The sequence below is a fragment of the Gossypium hirsutum genome, chromosome A05 (genome assembly GCF_007990345.1).
Source record: "Gossypium hirsutum isolate 1008001.06 chromosome A05, Gossypium_hirsutum_v2.1, whole genome shotgun sequence".
Classification (NCBI taxonomy): domain Eukaryota; kingdom Viridiplantae; phylum Streptophyta; class Magnoliopsida; order Malvales; family Malvaceae; genus Gossypium; species Gossypium hirsutum.
The window spans coordinates 54902300-54919912 of record NC_053428.1 but is presented as its reverse complement, the minus strand read 5'-3'; the positions used below and the strand labels follow the sequence as shown (position 1 = coordinate 54919912).

Sequence of the window (17613 nt, the reverse complement as noted above, 5' to 3'; positions counted from 1 at the left end):
TTTGGCCTTGTTACTTTTTGAGACCGTTGGATATAGTTCGCATGCCATAGGGTTTGTGAGTACTCACCTATGTGTTGTGATTTTGGGGCATTGAGGCTTGGGACAGTTTTCAGAGATAAGGGAATGTGAGTTAAGGTCCATTCACTGGGATATGTTGGTGTGTTAGAAAGTGTTAAAATGCTACGCTTTTGGGATATGTTCAACTCTTCGAGCCATTGGTATGCTGGAGATCCATGTATCCAGTGTATGGTGATAAAGCCCACTTTTATGTTTCATAGCTTCAAGTGTTAATTTATCATTAAATGAAATATTATGAAATATGATGTATGTCTAATTATGTGATTTTAAAGCAAGATGAGTTGACAGTTGATGCATGAATATTCTAGTATGTCACTTTGGTTAAATATGTATGAAGTTATGCTTTAGATGTACTCATTTAATGTATGACATCATATTTATTTGGTAGTTTTTCCGATCATTCACTAAGCTTGTTTAAGCTCGCACACTCTTTTCTAAACCGTTGTAGATAGTTAGTGTTTTCGGTGTGGGCGGTGCATAATTCCAAGGAAGTGATCCAAATTAGGCTTAGTAATTGAGTAGGTGTTATTATTGTTACATTTGGTAAACTGTTGGAATAAGGCAATGTGGTAGATTTCTTGGTTGATTATTGCCATGATGTTTTAGATGTTTGCATGATTTTAACACTGATAGGATTTGTGGACATTTGATATTAGTTCTTTGGTTTTCTTGGTTTAAGTTCATTGATGATGCGTTAAACTACAAATATGGGCATTTTGCTGATGGATGATTGAGGTTTTATTTATAAAGATGTTGAGGTGGTATATGCATTATTGTGTTAAATGCCTTGTTTTGGTGTTATTTTTGTTACTTTGTACAGAGGTATTGATAATTGAGCATAAGCATTGATACTTCTAAGCTAATTCGATTGTCTAGGAAAACAATAGCTCATTTTGGTATCGATATCAATTCTCGAGTATCGATACTTGGGTAAAAATATAGATACTTTTGGAACTATCGATAATTTGTTGGGTTTTTAATTTGACAAGAAACATAATGCTAAAAATGTACCCATTTTTCAAACGGTATTGATCCCGTTATGAGAAATATCGATGCCATCGAGCGTGTATTGCTACCTACGTGACTTTTTGGAAATTTTCGTTAAGTGGTATTTAAACATGTTTCAACTTGATGAATAGGTCGTTTAATGTAGGTCTGATTGATTTTAATGTCGCCTAGGGTATTTTAGACTTAAAATTTCCTAGATGAAGTTACATACAAATAAGACTTTGTATGATACGTGATGTCGTGATGGTTGATCTGTTGTCTTGGTATTCGGGCTCTGTGACTGGGTTGGATATAGGGTATTACCGTTACTATTATTTTAACCCCTAACTAAGTTGATGTTACGAATCAACTGAACCCTAACTCAATTGAGAAAATTACTAAATTATCCTTCAATATTTGAAATAAATTATATTATTATAATTTGTATTTGTTTTTTTAATAAAAACAATTAAAATTACAAATAATGAGATTTAAACACAATGCATAAAAGCTCAGGTTACCATCATTCCCAATACTTCGTTTGGATTTTTTTTTGTATGTTTTAATACTATTTCAAAAAAAATCATGTATAAATATTGCATATTTCATTTCATTATTATTAGTTACAATCATACGCTTTTTTACGTGTGTTCTAAATATGCAAGTTTCACACACATACGCATGTGATAAAATTTCTAATATCAATTATGTGGGTGAAAATTAAGAAAAATTATAAAATATTATTTTAAAAGTTATTGATAGTTAAAAATACGAGTCATCAAAAATTGAGTAATTTTCTTATTTAAATTAATTTTTATTTATTTGAACATAGTAAAAAGAAACAACATTCTTAATAATATATGCTTTTGCTAATTGAGTCTTAATTAAAATGAGCATTGTTACTAATGTAAGAAGATGCGAGTTTGAATGCACAAAAATGCATTATCCTTCTATTTATGGGTTGAGGAGTAATGCATGCTCATTCTCATGCTTTGTCCTCCTTAATTTTGTTTTGCAACATGCAAACTCGGGCTAACTCAATTTCTTTTTAGTCCAAAAACGATCCAGCAATTGATTTTTATTCAATGTGATATGCTGAAAGTGCAAAAGAAAAAAAGCTCATAAATCTAAGGTGGGAGAGATTTGGAAGTTGAGATTCCAAAGATCAAACTTTCCATTGACAAAATCATAATGTGCACCTTTCAAGACAAGGGTTTTCTTAACCAATGCCTCTCTCACAAATGGATATGTCAATAGGTTCCCCAAAGATACATTCACTGCTTCCTGCATTTAGTTTAATAGCACCAAAATTACACATTACATGAAGTTTAATAGCAACATATACCAACACGCTATACGAATAAAAGATATAAATATTGTAATATTATACAACTTTTAAAAGGTTAAGACATGAGCATGACAGGATAGATTAGACAATATTTTTATTGTTATAAAAATGTAAAATCCATACTTACCAATTAAATATTAATGTGTGAAAAGTTTTAATTTTTCTTTTAAAAAGAAAAACTTGATTATAAAAAAACTAGGAACCGTTAGAATCTATATTTGGGAAAAAAATTTTAAAAAGAAATCAGGTGTCAATAAGGTATGAACATGTTAACCTTAATAATGTTAAAGTATAATGGATGTTATTCTACCTAGAGTAGAATTGCATTTGTTTTTGTCCCTTTTACTTAAAAAATAGATAAATTAATTTTTGTATATTGGATTAAGAAATAAATCGGTATTTTTTGTTACATATTTCATCAATTTGTACTATTAAAAACAAGTATGGATAATAAAATAACTAAATAATAACACGTGACATGTCACGTTGACGTAGAGGGACTAATTTTTAACAGTAAAAATAGATGCAATTTTTAACAAAAGGATCAATTTACTCTTTGATCTGTAAATAAGTTGGTTTGTCAATTTTTTAGTAGAGGGACAAAATGTAATTCAACTCCAGGAGTTTGTAATCTCATGCATGTTTGATTTTATTTTTATTATGATGATTTGTCCTGAATAGTTGATTAATTACGATAACAAAAAACGATGAAATGTTAAACATCACTACAATGCTATCTGTGAGTTTAATGTTGGCCGAAACAAGTAATGATGCAGACATGAAACTAACCTTCTCGCAGTAGGTGCATTGCTCCGCGAAACTCATCTCGTTTTTTTCTGATTTCACCTTGGTCTTTGCAGATCCACAGATACTAACCCATTGTTCTATGAAATCACTGCAAAGTTCAATTTTCAAACATTAAATACACCACGTATGAACATTCCATTTGTATTATACACGTAAACATAAATTTCGACAAAGGAGAGGATCGAAATTGTAAAATAATGACTGTAGCATCGCAATACAACTGCTATAGAAGGGAAGGGTCCGAAATCATGTGCAACTTTTTAAGTCAATAGAAACTGTCATGAGAAAAGGCTTGGCAAAGAGAAACTTCCTTCAATATATATACACTGATTCAATAAACGACTTACCTAGCAGTGGTGCCATCATCTGGGATAGACATTAGCCCTTTGATACCTCCACAGTTGCTGTGTCCAATGACCACAATATTCTCCACCTGAACCAAACAATGTGTTATGTTTTCACGTTTAATTTCATAATCACTCAATCCGTAAATAGGAGAATAAAATGTGTTCCAGAATCTTCAAACTCACGTCCTCATAAATTAAATTTTTAAAATTTCTTGAACATATTATTAATCAAAGATAAAATTATAGAAAATATAACGGTAAAATCATAAATTCCTACCGATAATGTAAAATTACTCTAACCAAATGTCTCAAATATACATAATTAACATTTGTTTCTAATAAATATTTAAATACTCACATGAAAAATGATTTCCAAATATATAGGAAAAAAATTTTAAAACATATACATCTGCCATGCATATACTCATATCCAACTATAATTAATAATTCATTAGAAAAGAACTTGGGACTTGATACTTTGAAACAGTTTTGGCATGGCTAGTGAGTAGTGACAAGAGATGAAGTTGCCCCCACCAAAGAGCCAACATCCACTATACAATTAATATCTACTGTCATTAAAAAAGGAAAAGTTTCAATTGTGCTTATAAAGTAAAAATCTATACTATTATTCTATATTAATTCACCTTCAGATGCAGGACTGCATATTCAATAGCCGCACCAACTCCGCAGTATTTATTCTACAGTGAACGATACAAATCAAAACATAAAAAACTGATGCAGTGATTTAAGTGATATATATAAAGAGAAATATGTAATTAATAAATTAACTTCTTATTCAACAAAATTAAAAAAATCTGTAAGTAGTGAATAAGTTTTAACCAGTGTCCACCAGTTAAGCAATTTTAGAATTAAAAATTAAATAACGTAAAATTAGGCGAACCTTGTCATATGGCGGGACCATGCTGGCAATGTTTCGAACCATAAAAGCTTCCCCTGGCTGGAAATCCAGGATGTGGGACGGACACACTCGAGAGTCCGAGCATGCAAATATCAAATACTGCATAATAATAATAATAATACAATCGATTAGTTAGACCGTTCGACACGTGCATTTAAAATATAAATTATGAAGGAATAATAATATTCATATATATATTTAAAGAATCTCATTATAGGTTCTAATTATATTTATTGTTTGTGACACAAAGTTTAGAATTACTCATAACTCTTCTCTAACCTATAAATAAGATCATAATGTGCTTCAGCGCACTCGAACTCGCGTCCTCCTATATTGACAATAATACCTATACCAATCGATATATATATATATATATACACTTAAATTCTGTACTTATTATCAAATCTATACTACTAACTAAATTTCTAATTGAATTTAGGATCATTTGATTTTGTTATAATAACTCCGTTAATAAAAATATAAAATAAATTATATATATTTAAAAATGTTATAAAATTAGTAATTTAATTTTTTTTCATTTAAATAAAATCGTATCTATTTTTTCTCCACTTCTATTTTTTCTGTTCCTTAAATAAATAAACTTAAGTTTTTACCTTGTCATTATTCTAAGAAGAAACTTCTCTTATTTAACCATTTATTTAAAAACATATTTAAAAATTTAAATTATTTATTTCAAGATAATTAATTTTAATAAATTTTAATTTTAATAAATTTTACTCTTTTGATAATTTTTCCACCAATAATAGAATTTTAGTATGAATCAAAAAGCCCAAAGCGACTTTTTTCTCAAAAATGTTGAATGCACAAAATGACAAGATATCAACTCGTTAAAGCTACTGCAGTTTCACTTTATAATTTGTCAAAATCCGGAAAAGAAAAAGACAGATCACTACATTTCTTTCCCATTACCACCATTCCAGAAGCGTCCAAACTATGGCCATACACCGCACCATTTTGAGTCAGCATATTCTTGGTTCAAAACTTAATGCCTTACGTAGTTCAAAATGTAACCTTTCCTTTCACAAAATATATATCTAGTGATAATGATCGAGACAAGTTCAGTTCAAATTAGATCCATTTAAAATATTTAGATTAATTTTTTGAGTTCAGGTCTAGTTTTACCTAAAAAGTAAACTTATTTTTTTTATCTAAGTTTGACTCAATTTAAGAAAGATAAACTCAAATTCGATCCGCTCTCTAATATTTATTTTTTAAATTAAATTTTATTTAAAAATAATTTTAAAAAAATATAATCCATTAAATGCATGAAAACGCTAAAATAAAATTTTTCTAACACATTAAAAAGATATTTAAAAATACTTATAATAAAAACAGTACGTACCATAAATATAATAAATATTTTATTGTATTAAATGTAATTTTTAAAATTTCATATTTTAGGTGAGATAAGTTTGTATTAGGTTTTGAGAATGACTTTAATTGTTATTGAATTAATTATTTATTATAAATATAAATATAAATATATATAATTAATATAATTATTTTTTATAACATAATATATTCAATGTGAGCTTAGTCGAACTTGGGCCAAAAAAATCTCGCTCAAGACCTAACCTATATATAAAATGAACCTTATATTTTACCCAAGCACATTTTTTGAACCTTATATTTTTTTCAAACTCTCTCATGAGTAAATCTTCTAGCCTAAATGAATGATTTGACTCATGAGTATAGGTTTAAGGTTCACAAAAAAATTGAATATCAATTCAAGCTTTAATGCTTTATTAGATTTTTTTTTCAGTTTGATTTGGTTTCAAAAATAGCAAAAAAAAAAAAAGGTTTAGCTCAGTTTATTATTTTTTAAATAAAAATGGGATTAATTTGAATTAAAAAAATTAATTTCTACATTTTTAAATTAGTAAAAGAATAGCAATCCAATATGAATGTACATTGTAAACTTTTTATCACCCTTAATATATGATAATTTAAAAAAAATCAAGTGATTAGCTTAAGCTTTGACATCCATTTACCATGTAAAATAAACCCAAATCTTCTAAGTAAATATATAAGAGAAAAAGAAAAAGTTTATGAAACGAACCTTGGGGCTTTGGCCTTTGGCAAGTGTACCGTACAAATCAGGATTTTTCCTGAAAAAAAAATCATATTAAGCTAATTACAATTCATTTTCAAGAAAAAGGAAAAATGCATTCAGCCAATTCAATCACTTATTTTTCTTCTTTTGGTGTAGCCACAAATCCGTTTCACTTGTCTTCTTTTCCAAATCCACTTTCTTCGTAATAATAATTAATTTAACAATATATTATTTCATTAAAATATTAAAATAATATTATTAAATATAATAACTGATATTTCTATAGTTTATTATTTTGAAAATATTATTATATACACAATCATTAACAAAACTCTTATAAATATTAAAACAATATAATAACCACAATAGATTTAAATATAATTTAATGGACACTTAAAATTTTCATCAACTTAATAATTTGTGTTTATCTATATTTTATATGATTGGGAAAAGAAGAAAAAGAAAACGACATAAACGCTTTAACGAATTGAAAAGAAAAATGGAAGCCTGAAAATGAAGAAAACAAAAAGCAGTCACATAACATCAAATAAAAAGGTAATACAAAGAGAAGAAGAAACCAAAACGATACGGCACATTACGACCTGAAAGACAAATACAAACTTCCTGTTTTCTTTTTTATTTTTGTTTTCCGAAATTATTTTCTTAATGTTGTGAGTTCAGGTTTTTTTTCTTTTTCTTTTTTGAATAATGTGAGTTCAGTATATTGTCACTATAATTTTAGATAATATACATAAATTAATATTTATAATAACCAATTATTAAAATTTTATTATATCCATAATCGCTTAAATTTATAAAGATAGGAACGTACTCGAATTTTTCTGACTTGAAATGAAGGAAACCGGTTTTGATCCGGTTGTCGGCGTCGCAACTGCCAGCTGCCTCTAACTCGGCTGTTATTTGCTTGATTTTTTCAGCGGCAACACTTACGAGATCAGCTTTCTCACTGCAACCGACGACGGTAAGCCATCATTACAGATTTTAATGTTCTGATCAGTATAGGTGCCAGAAAATGAAATCTTCGGTTTTGTTTTTTCTTCCGGTTCGAGACCAGAAATAAGAATCGTTTAAACAAAGGACGGACCGTAACATTACCTGAGAAGCTTCGACAAAGCTGCAATCGCCTCCTCGTAAGACTCACTTCCCATATCTTCTTCCTTAAAAAAGAAAAAGAAATAAATCATTAATTTCCGAGAAAATTGAGTCTCGAGATTTGATTTGAATCAGGAACAACGCATAAACAGAAGATTAAAAGGAATGCTAAAGAGCAAAATTCGGAAAGAGAAAATAACAAGAATCCATTTATCTTTAATGATACTTTCTTTATTAAAGAAAAAACAAAACACTTACTGGGAAGGACTAAAAAGGAGATTGAATTCACTAACCAGATAAGTTGATAATCACTGTTTATTTGTGATGAAAAATAGATAAATGTATCAAGCAGTTTATAACTTCCGCTACAGATTTGCGCTCTATTTATAGTGGTTTATTTATTTACCCGGAATATGAAGTAAAATGTTTGTAAAAGAAAATAAATATTAAAATTTTGAAGAGTGGAAGCGTTTGTCTTGTGCTTTATTTATGGTAAGGGTTGACAGAAAATCTCTAAGTGTTCCGTTTGATCCTCGTTCCGTTTTTTTATTGAATTTGACCTTTTTTTTTTAAAACAGCATTATTACAATCAATTAACCTAAAACATCAAAAGTACTTTCTTCCCTATCCAACGCCATTTTAGTCATTCTTATCTTCTCTAAGAATATATTCTAGTCTCTAATTCTTAATGATCGCTTAAAGTTGATGAATGCGTCTGATTAATACGATCTTGAAGACTTCAAGTTGGATATCTGAATAGCTTCAAATACCTCCAAACTATCCATTTGTAGCAAGACTCTATCACATCGTTCTCCATGCAGAATTGATAATCTAATAAAAATGTCCCATAACTCAGCATAAAAAAATTGATCATTTCCCCAAACGTCTGTTGAAACTAAGAATTGAAACATGCCGAATTAGGGTCTAGTCAGAACAGTAGTTTTGAGACCACAAATTCGAAATAAAAATAATTATTTTATGATTATTTTATGGTCCAGGACATGATTGCATGTTTGTGTGAAATTTTCTTGAAGAAATTCTATGCCTAAGATGTCCAATTTGACTTTAGAGACCAAATTGAATAAGTTGTAAAAATTGTGTTCTAGAAGCTTTAAGTATGAAATTGTATTGGATTATTAATTAGAGGTTCTTAAATGGAAATTTCACCAAGTTCTAAAATTTTGGACAAAAATGGGCATGAATAGGAAAAATTTGAAAGAATAAGGGCATTTTTGTTTTTTGGTAAATAAAAGAATAAAAAGGGAAAAAGAAAGCAAAATTTGTCCATCTTCTTCTTGCTTGTGCCGAAATTCCAAGGGTCACCATAGGTAGGGTTTATTCATCTTTTCAAGCTTGATTGTAAGTGCTCCTTAGCCCTGTTTTTAATGTTCTTTACATTTTTTAAGTTGTCATCAACCGATCTAGCTATTTCTACTATTATTTTGAGCTAGGGTTCATGTATGAAATTTGACCCATGTGTAACATGGTTGTATTTTGATGTTTAATAGAGGAATATAAATGTTTGATGTGTGATAAATATCTTTTACTAAGTGATTTTTAGTGCAAACACCTAAAAAGGGCTTGTTTGTAAAAGGTGTAAAAATGAGTAGTAGAAATGTGAAATAAAGGAAAATATGGGCTGATATGAGATAGAATATGATTCGGCTAGGCTTGGGTAACCAAGAAATTGCATGCATTTCATTTTACGGGCCTAGGGATTAAAGTGTAAATAAGCAAAAAGTTAGGGGTAAAAAGTTAATTTTACCAAAGTATGTGTTTTGGGTCGATATGAGCAATGTATGTATTGAACAAGTTGAATTTGGTATTATAGATCAAGAAAAACGTGATTCGGGTCTTGATCGGGAGAAAAACAAGGTTTACGAGGATTAGGCTCGTTTCTATGATTTTTTGTATCGAGGTAAGTTCATTTGCAAATAATGCAACATGTACCATACTTTGAATGCTTTAATATTACATGTATGATAAATACTTACATAATTGATATGTTGTTGTATTATGTGTTTATTGCCTAAATTTTATCGTGAAATATACTTTGATTATTTCATGAGTATGTGATTTGTGCCATGAATATTGGAATCGACATTCTGAGCAAGCTCAACAGAAATGTTCTATCAAAGAATCCCATTTGAACCTTAGGAATCGTTAGGATACAAGTGACATGTCACTAGGAATTATGTAATCTGAACTCATTGAGTTGTGGTCTGAGTTCATGATATATGTGACATCCAAACTCATTGAGTTGTGGTTTGAGTTCGTGAAATTTGTGACACATGTTTTGGCCTCCGGTACTGGTCTCGTATATTTTATTGATGGCGAGGTAGTCCAGCATGTGTTGCGTGTAACACCCCTAACCTGTATCTGTCACTAGAATAGAGTTACGAGGTATTACCGATCAATACACATCGTTCACATACATAACATATACATTTATGCATTCATACTCAAAATCCATTCAAAACATTCACAATATCCCTTGTAAGGCTTTTCGAGGCCTTAAAACATGCTTAGAAGTGGTTTGAGACTAAACCGATAATATTTTCAAACTTTGGGAAACTTAAAAAATTTTCAAACATTTAAGGGTCACACGCCGGTGTGAACAAGCCGTGTGCCTCACACGAGTACCAGATACGCCCGTGTCACAGGCTGTGTGAAAACAAGGCATACATACTGGCTTGTACCATACGGCCAAGGACACGCCCGTGTGTCAGGCCGTGTGAAATCTAGAGGGGTTACTAACTTGGCCACACGCCCGTGTGCCACACACAACCAGTAGACACGCCCGTGTGTCTAAGCCGTGTCAAACCTATAGGGTATACTGACTTAAATTCAAAGGGTACCCCGAGAAACACATGCCCATGTAGCATGACCATGTGTCGCACACGGCTGAGACACACGACCATGTCTCTGCCCGTGTAGAAAAAAATAGGCATTTATAAAGCCAATTTGCCACCCTTCTCTCATGCACACATAGCAGCCAATTTGGTACCATTTCCATACACATTTTAGCAACCAAAACATGTTATTTCGTACACATAACATGCCATCTATGCACAACCATTTCAATTACTCAATTCTATATTAAAAAACATATCAAATCAATATGCCACAATCATCAATCTCACAAAACTACTAAATGCATTTACTCATCAAATTATCATCTATATCATGTGTCAACACACACCTTATCATTATCTATAATCATATTAGAATATACTATTCCTCAAACATTAATAACTAACCAAATGAGTAACCATTTAATCATATCAACAACCATGGCGAACAATGTCCAAAACACAAGACATTATAAATCACATATAACACTTATCCAATACATAATTTAAGCCAACTTAAATGGCCAAATACATACTAACATTTACAAGCCAAAAGCAAGCCAAATCTTATGACTTTATTATACATTAAAACATATCATCAACTCACTATCCTATACATGCCATAAAACCAAGCCACAAGGTGTAAAATACCGATAATTAATACTCGTATAGTGTGATACGATTTCCATTGACTCCTAACTCGAGCGAACATCCGAGACACTATAAAACATAGAAAAATAACAAAGTAAGCTTCACAGCTTGTGAGTTCGTATATGAGCCTAAAATGATCGCAACATTCATATAGCAATTCAAAATAGATAAATCATTAACATTTAAAGCATCAATTCATGAGCTAACATCAAATTATTCATGTCCTCATTCGCAAGTTCTCAACTTCATATAACTCAATACTTGAGTAGTTTTTCGTACATACCTGTACTGATACCTTTCTATTTACTACCCATACTATTATCAAACCTCTCTGGTTTATTATTACTTATGATACAAATTCATTGATTTTTAGATGCCATAGTCTAACTATAGTCTTACACATACATTGCCAAGGCCTTACTGTGGTCTTTCTTTCACTTGCCATAACCTGATTATGGTCTTATTAGTCGATTGCTATATGTATATTTAGTTTAAACAACTATTATTCATATCTCACATAACATTCAATATATACTTCATTATAGTCAAATAAACACAGTTTGACATGAAACATACTTATACTCAATTCTTTCTTATTTAATATACATAATACAATATAAAATTACCAATTTACTTTCATTCGATTCTCACATAAGTTCTGTACGTATTTGTATTACTTATTCCAACCGTACTTAAACTCTAGTCTTGACTATTCCCGTTGAATCATTCGATTTTTTTGCACACTAAGTGTCATTCTCAATATCTCGCACACTAAGTGTCATTCGCAATATTTCGCACACTAAGTGCCATATTTGATGTCCAACACACTAAGTGTTGTACATAGCTGAAGCTATCTCAAATCGCACACTAAATGCCAAATTTAGCTGAAGCTATACCGAACCGCACATTGAGTGCCATATTTAGCCGATATGTCATCAAACATAACAATAGCCACGTATATACAATTTATAGGATATCAAATCATTAAAAGCATAAATATAACAATGCTTATTGCATACGAACTTACCTCGATCGTTAAAATGACAGAACAGATCAACTAGTCTGATACTTTATTTTCTCCCGTTCTAGATCCGAATCTCATTTTTCTCAATCTATATAATAACAAAATTTACTTATTTAATCATTAATTCATTCAAATTTAACACAATTTACATACTATTATTCCATATTTTTTGTCCTTATTGTACATCTCGAATTAGGGCATAGTCAGAATAGTGGTTTTGGACCACAAATTTGACATTAAAATAATTATTTTATGATTATTATAAGGTTTAGGATATGAAAATAAGAATGTGTTAAAGTTTCATGAAGAAATTCTATGTGTAAGGTGTCCAATTGGAAATTAAAGACCAAATTGAATAAATTGAAAAACTTGGGTTCTAGAAGCAATTTGTATGAAATTTCTTTGGAATGTTAATTAGAGGTCCTTAAAGAGTAATTTTCCCAATTTCTAAGTTTTTGGACAAAAATGGGCATGGATGGAAATTTTTGAAGGTTTAGTATTAAGGGGCATTTTGTTCATTTCGTATATTAATGAAATAAAATGGGAAAATAAGCCAAAAATTAGCTCATCTCCTCCATCTTGCTGCCAAAAATGGAGAGACACTATAGCTAGGGTTTGTTCATCCTTTCCAAGCTCATAATAAGTGTTCCCAAGCCTCGTTTTTAATGTTCTTCGTATTTTTGAAATCCCAGTAACTTGGTCTCTATTTCCACCCATATTCCATGCTAGGGTTCATGTTTAGAAATTTACCCATGCATGAGAAGCTTATGTTTTGATGATTTATGGAGGGATATGAGAGTTTAAAGGATGGTAAAAAACTTTTACTAAGTAATTTTTCATGGAAAGGACTTTTAGGACCATTTCTGTAACAGTTGTAAAAAATGAGTAGAAAAATGTGAAATGAAGGAAAATGTGGACTGTTATGAGCATGAAAAATATTCAGCTAGACTTGGGTAACCAAGAAATCCCATGCATTTCATTATCCGAGCCTAGAGATTAAATTGAAAATATATGAAAGTTTAGGGGTAAAATAGTAATTTTACCCAAGTATGAATTTTGGGTCATTTTGAGTAATGAATTTTGGGTCGTTTTAAGTAATGCATGTATTAAATGAGCTAAGTTTGGTATTATAGATCAAGAGAATCGAGATACGGGTCTTGATCGAGGGAAGAACAAGGTTTACGAGGTTTAGGCTCGTTCTCTAATATTTTGTATTGAGATAAGTGCATATGCTACTAAATACATTAATTATTGCTAACAAATGTTTGTTTGATATTTGTATGCTTAATATGCTTAAATTGGCTATTTTGATAGTGTATCATGTTTTGATGTTTTGCTATTGTAATGAGAATATTGCTATGCTATATAACTATAAGAAAATTGTTATGTGAATGAAGCCACAATTCCAGTACGTCCGGCTAAGGTTTGGAAGTCAGAAATCCCGTTTGAACCTTAGGAATAGTGGAGGATACAAGTGACATGTCACTGGGATAGCTATGTGTTTTATGAGCTCATTTGATATGTGATACATGCTAGGGTCAGGGTGCTGGGTATCTTGAGTTGTGTTCAGATACTCTTTATCTCTTTGAGTAGCCCCCGTTGAGAGTGGCATGTTATTCTGTAATATGAGGCACTTCGGTGCATATTCTATCAGGTAGCCAAGGCTACATTCAGGCACTTCGGTGCATTTCTTTCGTGTATCCGAATCATATTCCATGTGTTCAACGAGTAACGTACTATGAATTTTGAAAGTAATTTAGGTAAACCATGTGTATTCAAGACGGCACAGGTATGTACTAAAACGCTATGAGTACTTGGTACATGATGATATTATAAACAGGTATGTATTTGGGTGAGCATGTGTATATGAATGTGAAAGGTAAGTTATATATATATGATATGATGTAAAGTATGAAGATGTTATAAGTATTCATGCTTAAATTATTAATTCATGAAAAATGTAGTTTATTAGTATATGTACTTAAAGCTTTATAGCTTACTCTCCTCTCTTTTCCTGCCTCTTTAGATACGTCAAGCTAGCTCAAAGGATCGGGGGACGTCGGAGCTCGGATCACACTATCTTCAAGAAATTTGGGTATAATTGGTTTAATTATTTTGGTCATGGCATGTATAGGAAATTTGTCTATTTTGTGTATATGTGTCATGTTGAAGTAGCCAATGTAATGGCTCATTTAAGTATTAATTATTTTGCATATGGCCATGTGAATTGGTCCATGTTAATGATTGGGATGTATCCCTAAAAAAATTACCCTTGCATGCATGCAAATTTGTGTATGTGTTGATGATGTGCTTTGTTTGATGGATGTCTATTAAATTGTTTGTATGTGGTTGCATGATTGATATCCAAAATGGATTAATAGTAAAAAATATGGTAAACCATGAAATTGGTGTGGTATGACTAAAAGATAAGGTTGTATGATTGACTAAGGGTAACCAATAGCTTGGAAAATAGCCTTCAAATGGTCCACACGAGTAGATACAGGTGTGTGTCTAGACCGTGTGTGACACACTATCAGCCCCACGGGCATGTCGTCTGGCTGTGTGTCCCCTTTACCTAAAATTTCTAAGTCAGTATGCATGGTAGTAAACACATGGGAAGAGACACGGCCGTGTGTCTCAACCATGTGGAGGACACAGCCTAGCACACAGGCGTGTGCCTATGTTGTGTATCCCTAAATGAGTGATGACATCATAAACAGAATGTCCAGGTTTTAAGACACAGGCAAGGACACGGGTGTGTCTAGGCCGTGTGAGGGACACGTAGCAAATGTAACACCCCTAACTCGTATTCGTTACTGGATTAGGATTATGAAGCATTACTGTACAAAACACAGTTTAGCACACTCATTCCTCACCTTTCATACACTAAGAATTAATAAACATTTAAAACTTATCAATTTCAAATATCCACAATTCACTTATTAGAAATTCGAATACATGGGTCATAATTCCAATTCAGAAATAATCATACCTTACTGAACATATATCGCAACTAAGCACATTTCAAAAATTCCAACTAATTCAGTACGAACATATATCAAAACCCAACTGATTATGTTCCATAATTACTAAATTCGAACCAAACTTGTATATATCAAAGACATGTTCACATATTTAATACTTCCAATATTCAGTTCCTTATATCCATCATATTAATGCCATTTTCATAATTAAAATCATATTCCATTATATCGTTACACTTCATACTTCGAATATATGCCAATTCCTATCTCATTAATCATATATCAAACATATCATTTGATAACTTCTGCACAAGTTCATAATAAAATCAATTGAATCATATTACATGAATTATTATGCAATCACGTATGAAACTTAAATAGATTATAACATGGCCCAACATACTAATGATGCATAAATATACAAGTACACAATTCATCCTAAAAATAAAAGCCATACTTAACACTTGAACACAAATAACACTCCAGCATGCATCTAATTCATATCTATGTTAATATACCTAAACTTCATATTTTTATTCTATTAACTAACCCAAAACATACTTAATCATTACCATCATTAACCATTTGAACCTATACCAATACAATCAACCAAAACAATCATAAAACATATTCATTACTTACCACTTAGCAACCAAACCTGTTTAGATAATATACCATCATCCATCACTCTAATTATACCACATTTCATATTTCCAAAATGAGCTAACTATTAAAACGACTACCGAAACCAAACTCATTAAATATTTTAATTAAGAATATGTAAAACCAAACTTAAGCATAATAAGAAAGTCATTTTCGCATGGCTTTAAATACATACTCATTCAAAATAATTAACTCCAAGACTAGCCTATACATGCCACATAACCGAGTCCCAAAATATTATTTATTGAAATGATAACAGGATAGTGTGATGTCATCTCCATCGACTTCCAACCCGAGCAAATCTCTGAAAATCTATAAGCATAAGAAAAAGAAAACACATAGTAAGCTTTCAAGCTTAGTAAGCTCATATCTTAATAAACTTAACATAACAAATACTTTCATTACAATGCCATAAACATAATATGCTATCTCACACAACCTTTCTAAATTTCATAACATGTTCTCATATCAAATTATCATCATTCAATATTATACTTACTCACTTAACCAACTTTAACTTTCACAAACTTATTCAATTAAATTTTGATACATCAACCCTTTCACACTTTCATATAGCCAAATGAACACATTATGGGAAATAACACATTTAATTATATATGTTTCTCATATGAATCTCGTTTGATCATTTATAATCAAATTCACTTTTCATTCATATAGCATCTGACAAAATTCACATATGCAACTTTAAAAATCACATCTTATTCATTCATTTATGTTTCATTGGCACATAATCCTATTTCATTTCCACATACATCACAATACATTCTTTGCACATATACTTACTTAATTTTCAAATAGGTAATCAATTATCACGTACCTAATCGCTTTAGCTCATTTAACGTATTCAACTACCATATCAGCAATAAATCTTTTAGGCATAAACTTATAATAATTCACCAGCATAAAGCCTGCTAGGTCTAAGCTTGTATCTCACACCGGCACAAGGCCTGCTAGACTCAAAGTCTGATTTTATACACCGATAATAAGCCTGCTAGGCATAAGCCCGATTTAATTGTAACAGCCCGATTTAGGGCCTAGTAGGAATAGTGGTCTTGGGACTACCAATCTGAAGTTATAAAATTTTCTTTATTATTTTTATGAGGATATAGTACGATTATATAAGTGCATGTAAATTTTGGTAAGTTAATTTTAGCGATTTCTAGTCCAATTTTGAAAAAGGACTAAATCGCATAAAAGGAAAAAGTTGCATTTTGGTACTCAAATGTGTTAAATAGCTAGAGAATATGATTTGGGGGTCTTAAAAGTGAAATTAGACCCCTAGAAATATGGTGGCCGGCCATGAGAGTCATGTGTGGTCAAAATTTCAACTTTTGGTGGGATTAGGTGACCAAATTTTGACTAAAATAGAAAATAGAAAAAGGAAAATGATATCACCTTATTTCCCATTTCTTCTTAGCCAAAAATCTCAGCTATTGTTGGGGGTTTGAGCTTCAAAAATTTTCAGCAACTTGAAGCTCTCACAAGTAAGTGATTTTAATGAGATTTCTTCAAGATTTTTACATTTTTGAGATCCTTGAAGCATGAGTTTTCAAATGAGGGTGATATCTTACAAAATGGTCAAGAGTTTAGGATTTTTCTATGTATGTATTTGTGATATATGCTGAGTTTTTATGGAAGAATATGAGTCCTGGTTGTGTTATAAATAACTTTTGTGAAAGGTGTTAACATGAAAACACCTAAAGGGACTATTTTGCATAAATTGCAAAATAGGTGGTAAGTGTGTG

At 30.9% G+C, this 17613-nt stretch overlaps 1 protein-coding gene across 2 annotated transcripts; it reads right to left on the bottom strand.

Annotated features, from left to right (window-relative positions):
- Window positions 1–1945: 1945 nt before the first annotated feature.
- LOC107956979 (carbonic anhydrase 2) lies at window positions 1946–8128 on the bottom strand. Of its 2 annotated transcripts, none has more exons than XM_016892396.2 (9): window positions 7967–8128; window positions 7677–7738; window positions 7393–7527; window positions 6567–6615; window positions 4469–4585; window positions 4212–4265; window positions 3568–3653; window positions 3203–3308; window positions 1946–2349 (listed from the first exon to the last, which is right to left on the bottom strand). In XM_016892396.2, the coding sequence occupies exons 2-9, from the start codon at window positions 7727–7729 to the stop codon at window positions 2185–2187; spliced, it is 765 nt and encodes a 254-aa protein (XP_016747885.1). In that variant the 5' UTR covers window positions 7730–7738; window positions 7967–8128; the 3' UTR covers window positions 1946–2184. The 2 variants fall into 2 exon arrangements, with proteins under 2 accessions (XP_016747885.1, XP_016747884.1); XM_016892395.2 differs by having other exon boundaries at window positions 7932–8073.
- Between the last annotated feature and the right edge of the window lie 9485 nt (window positions 8129–17613).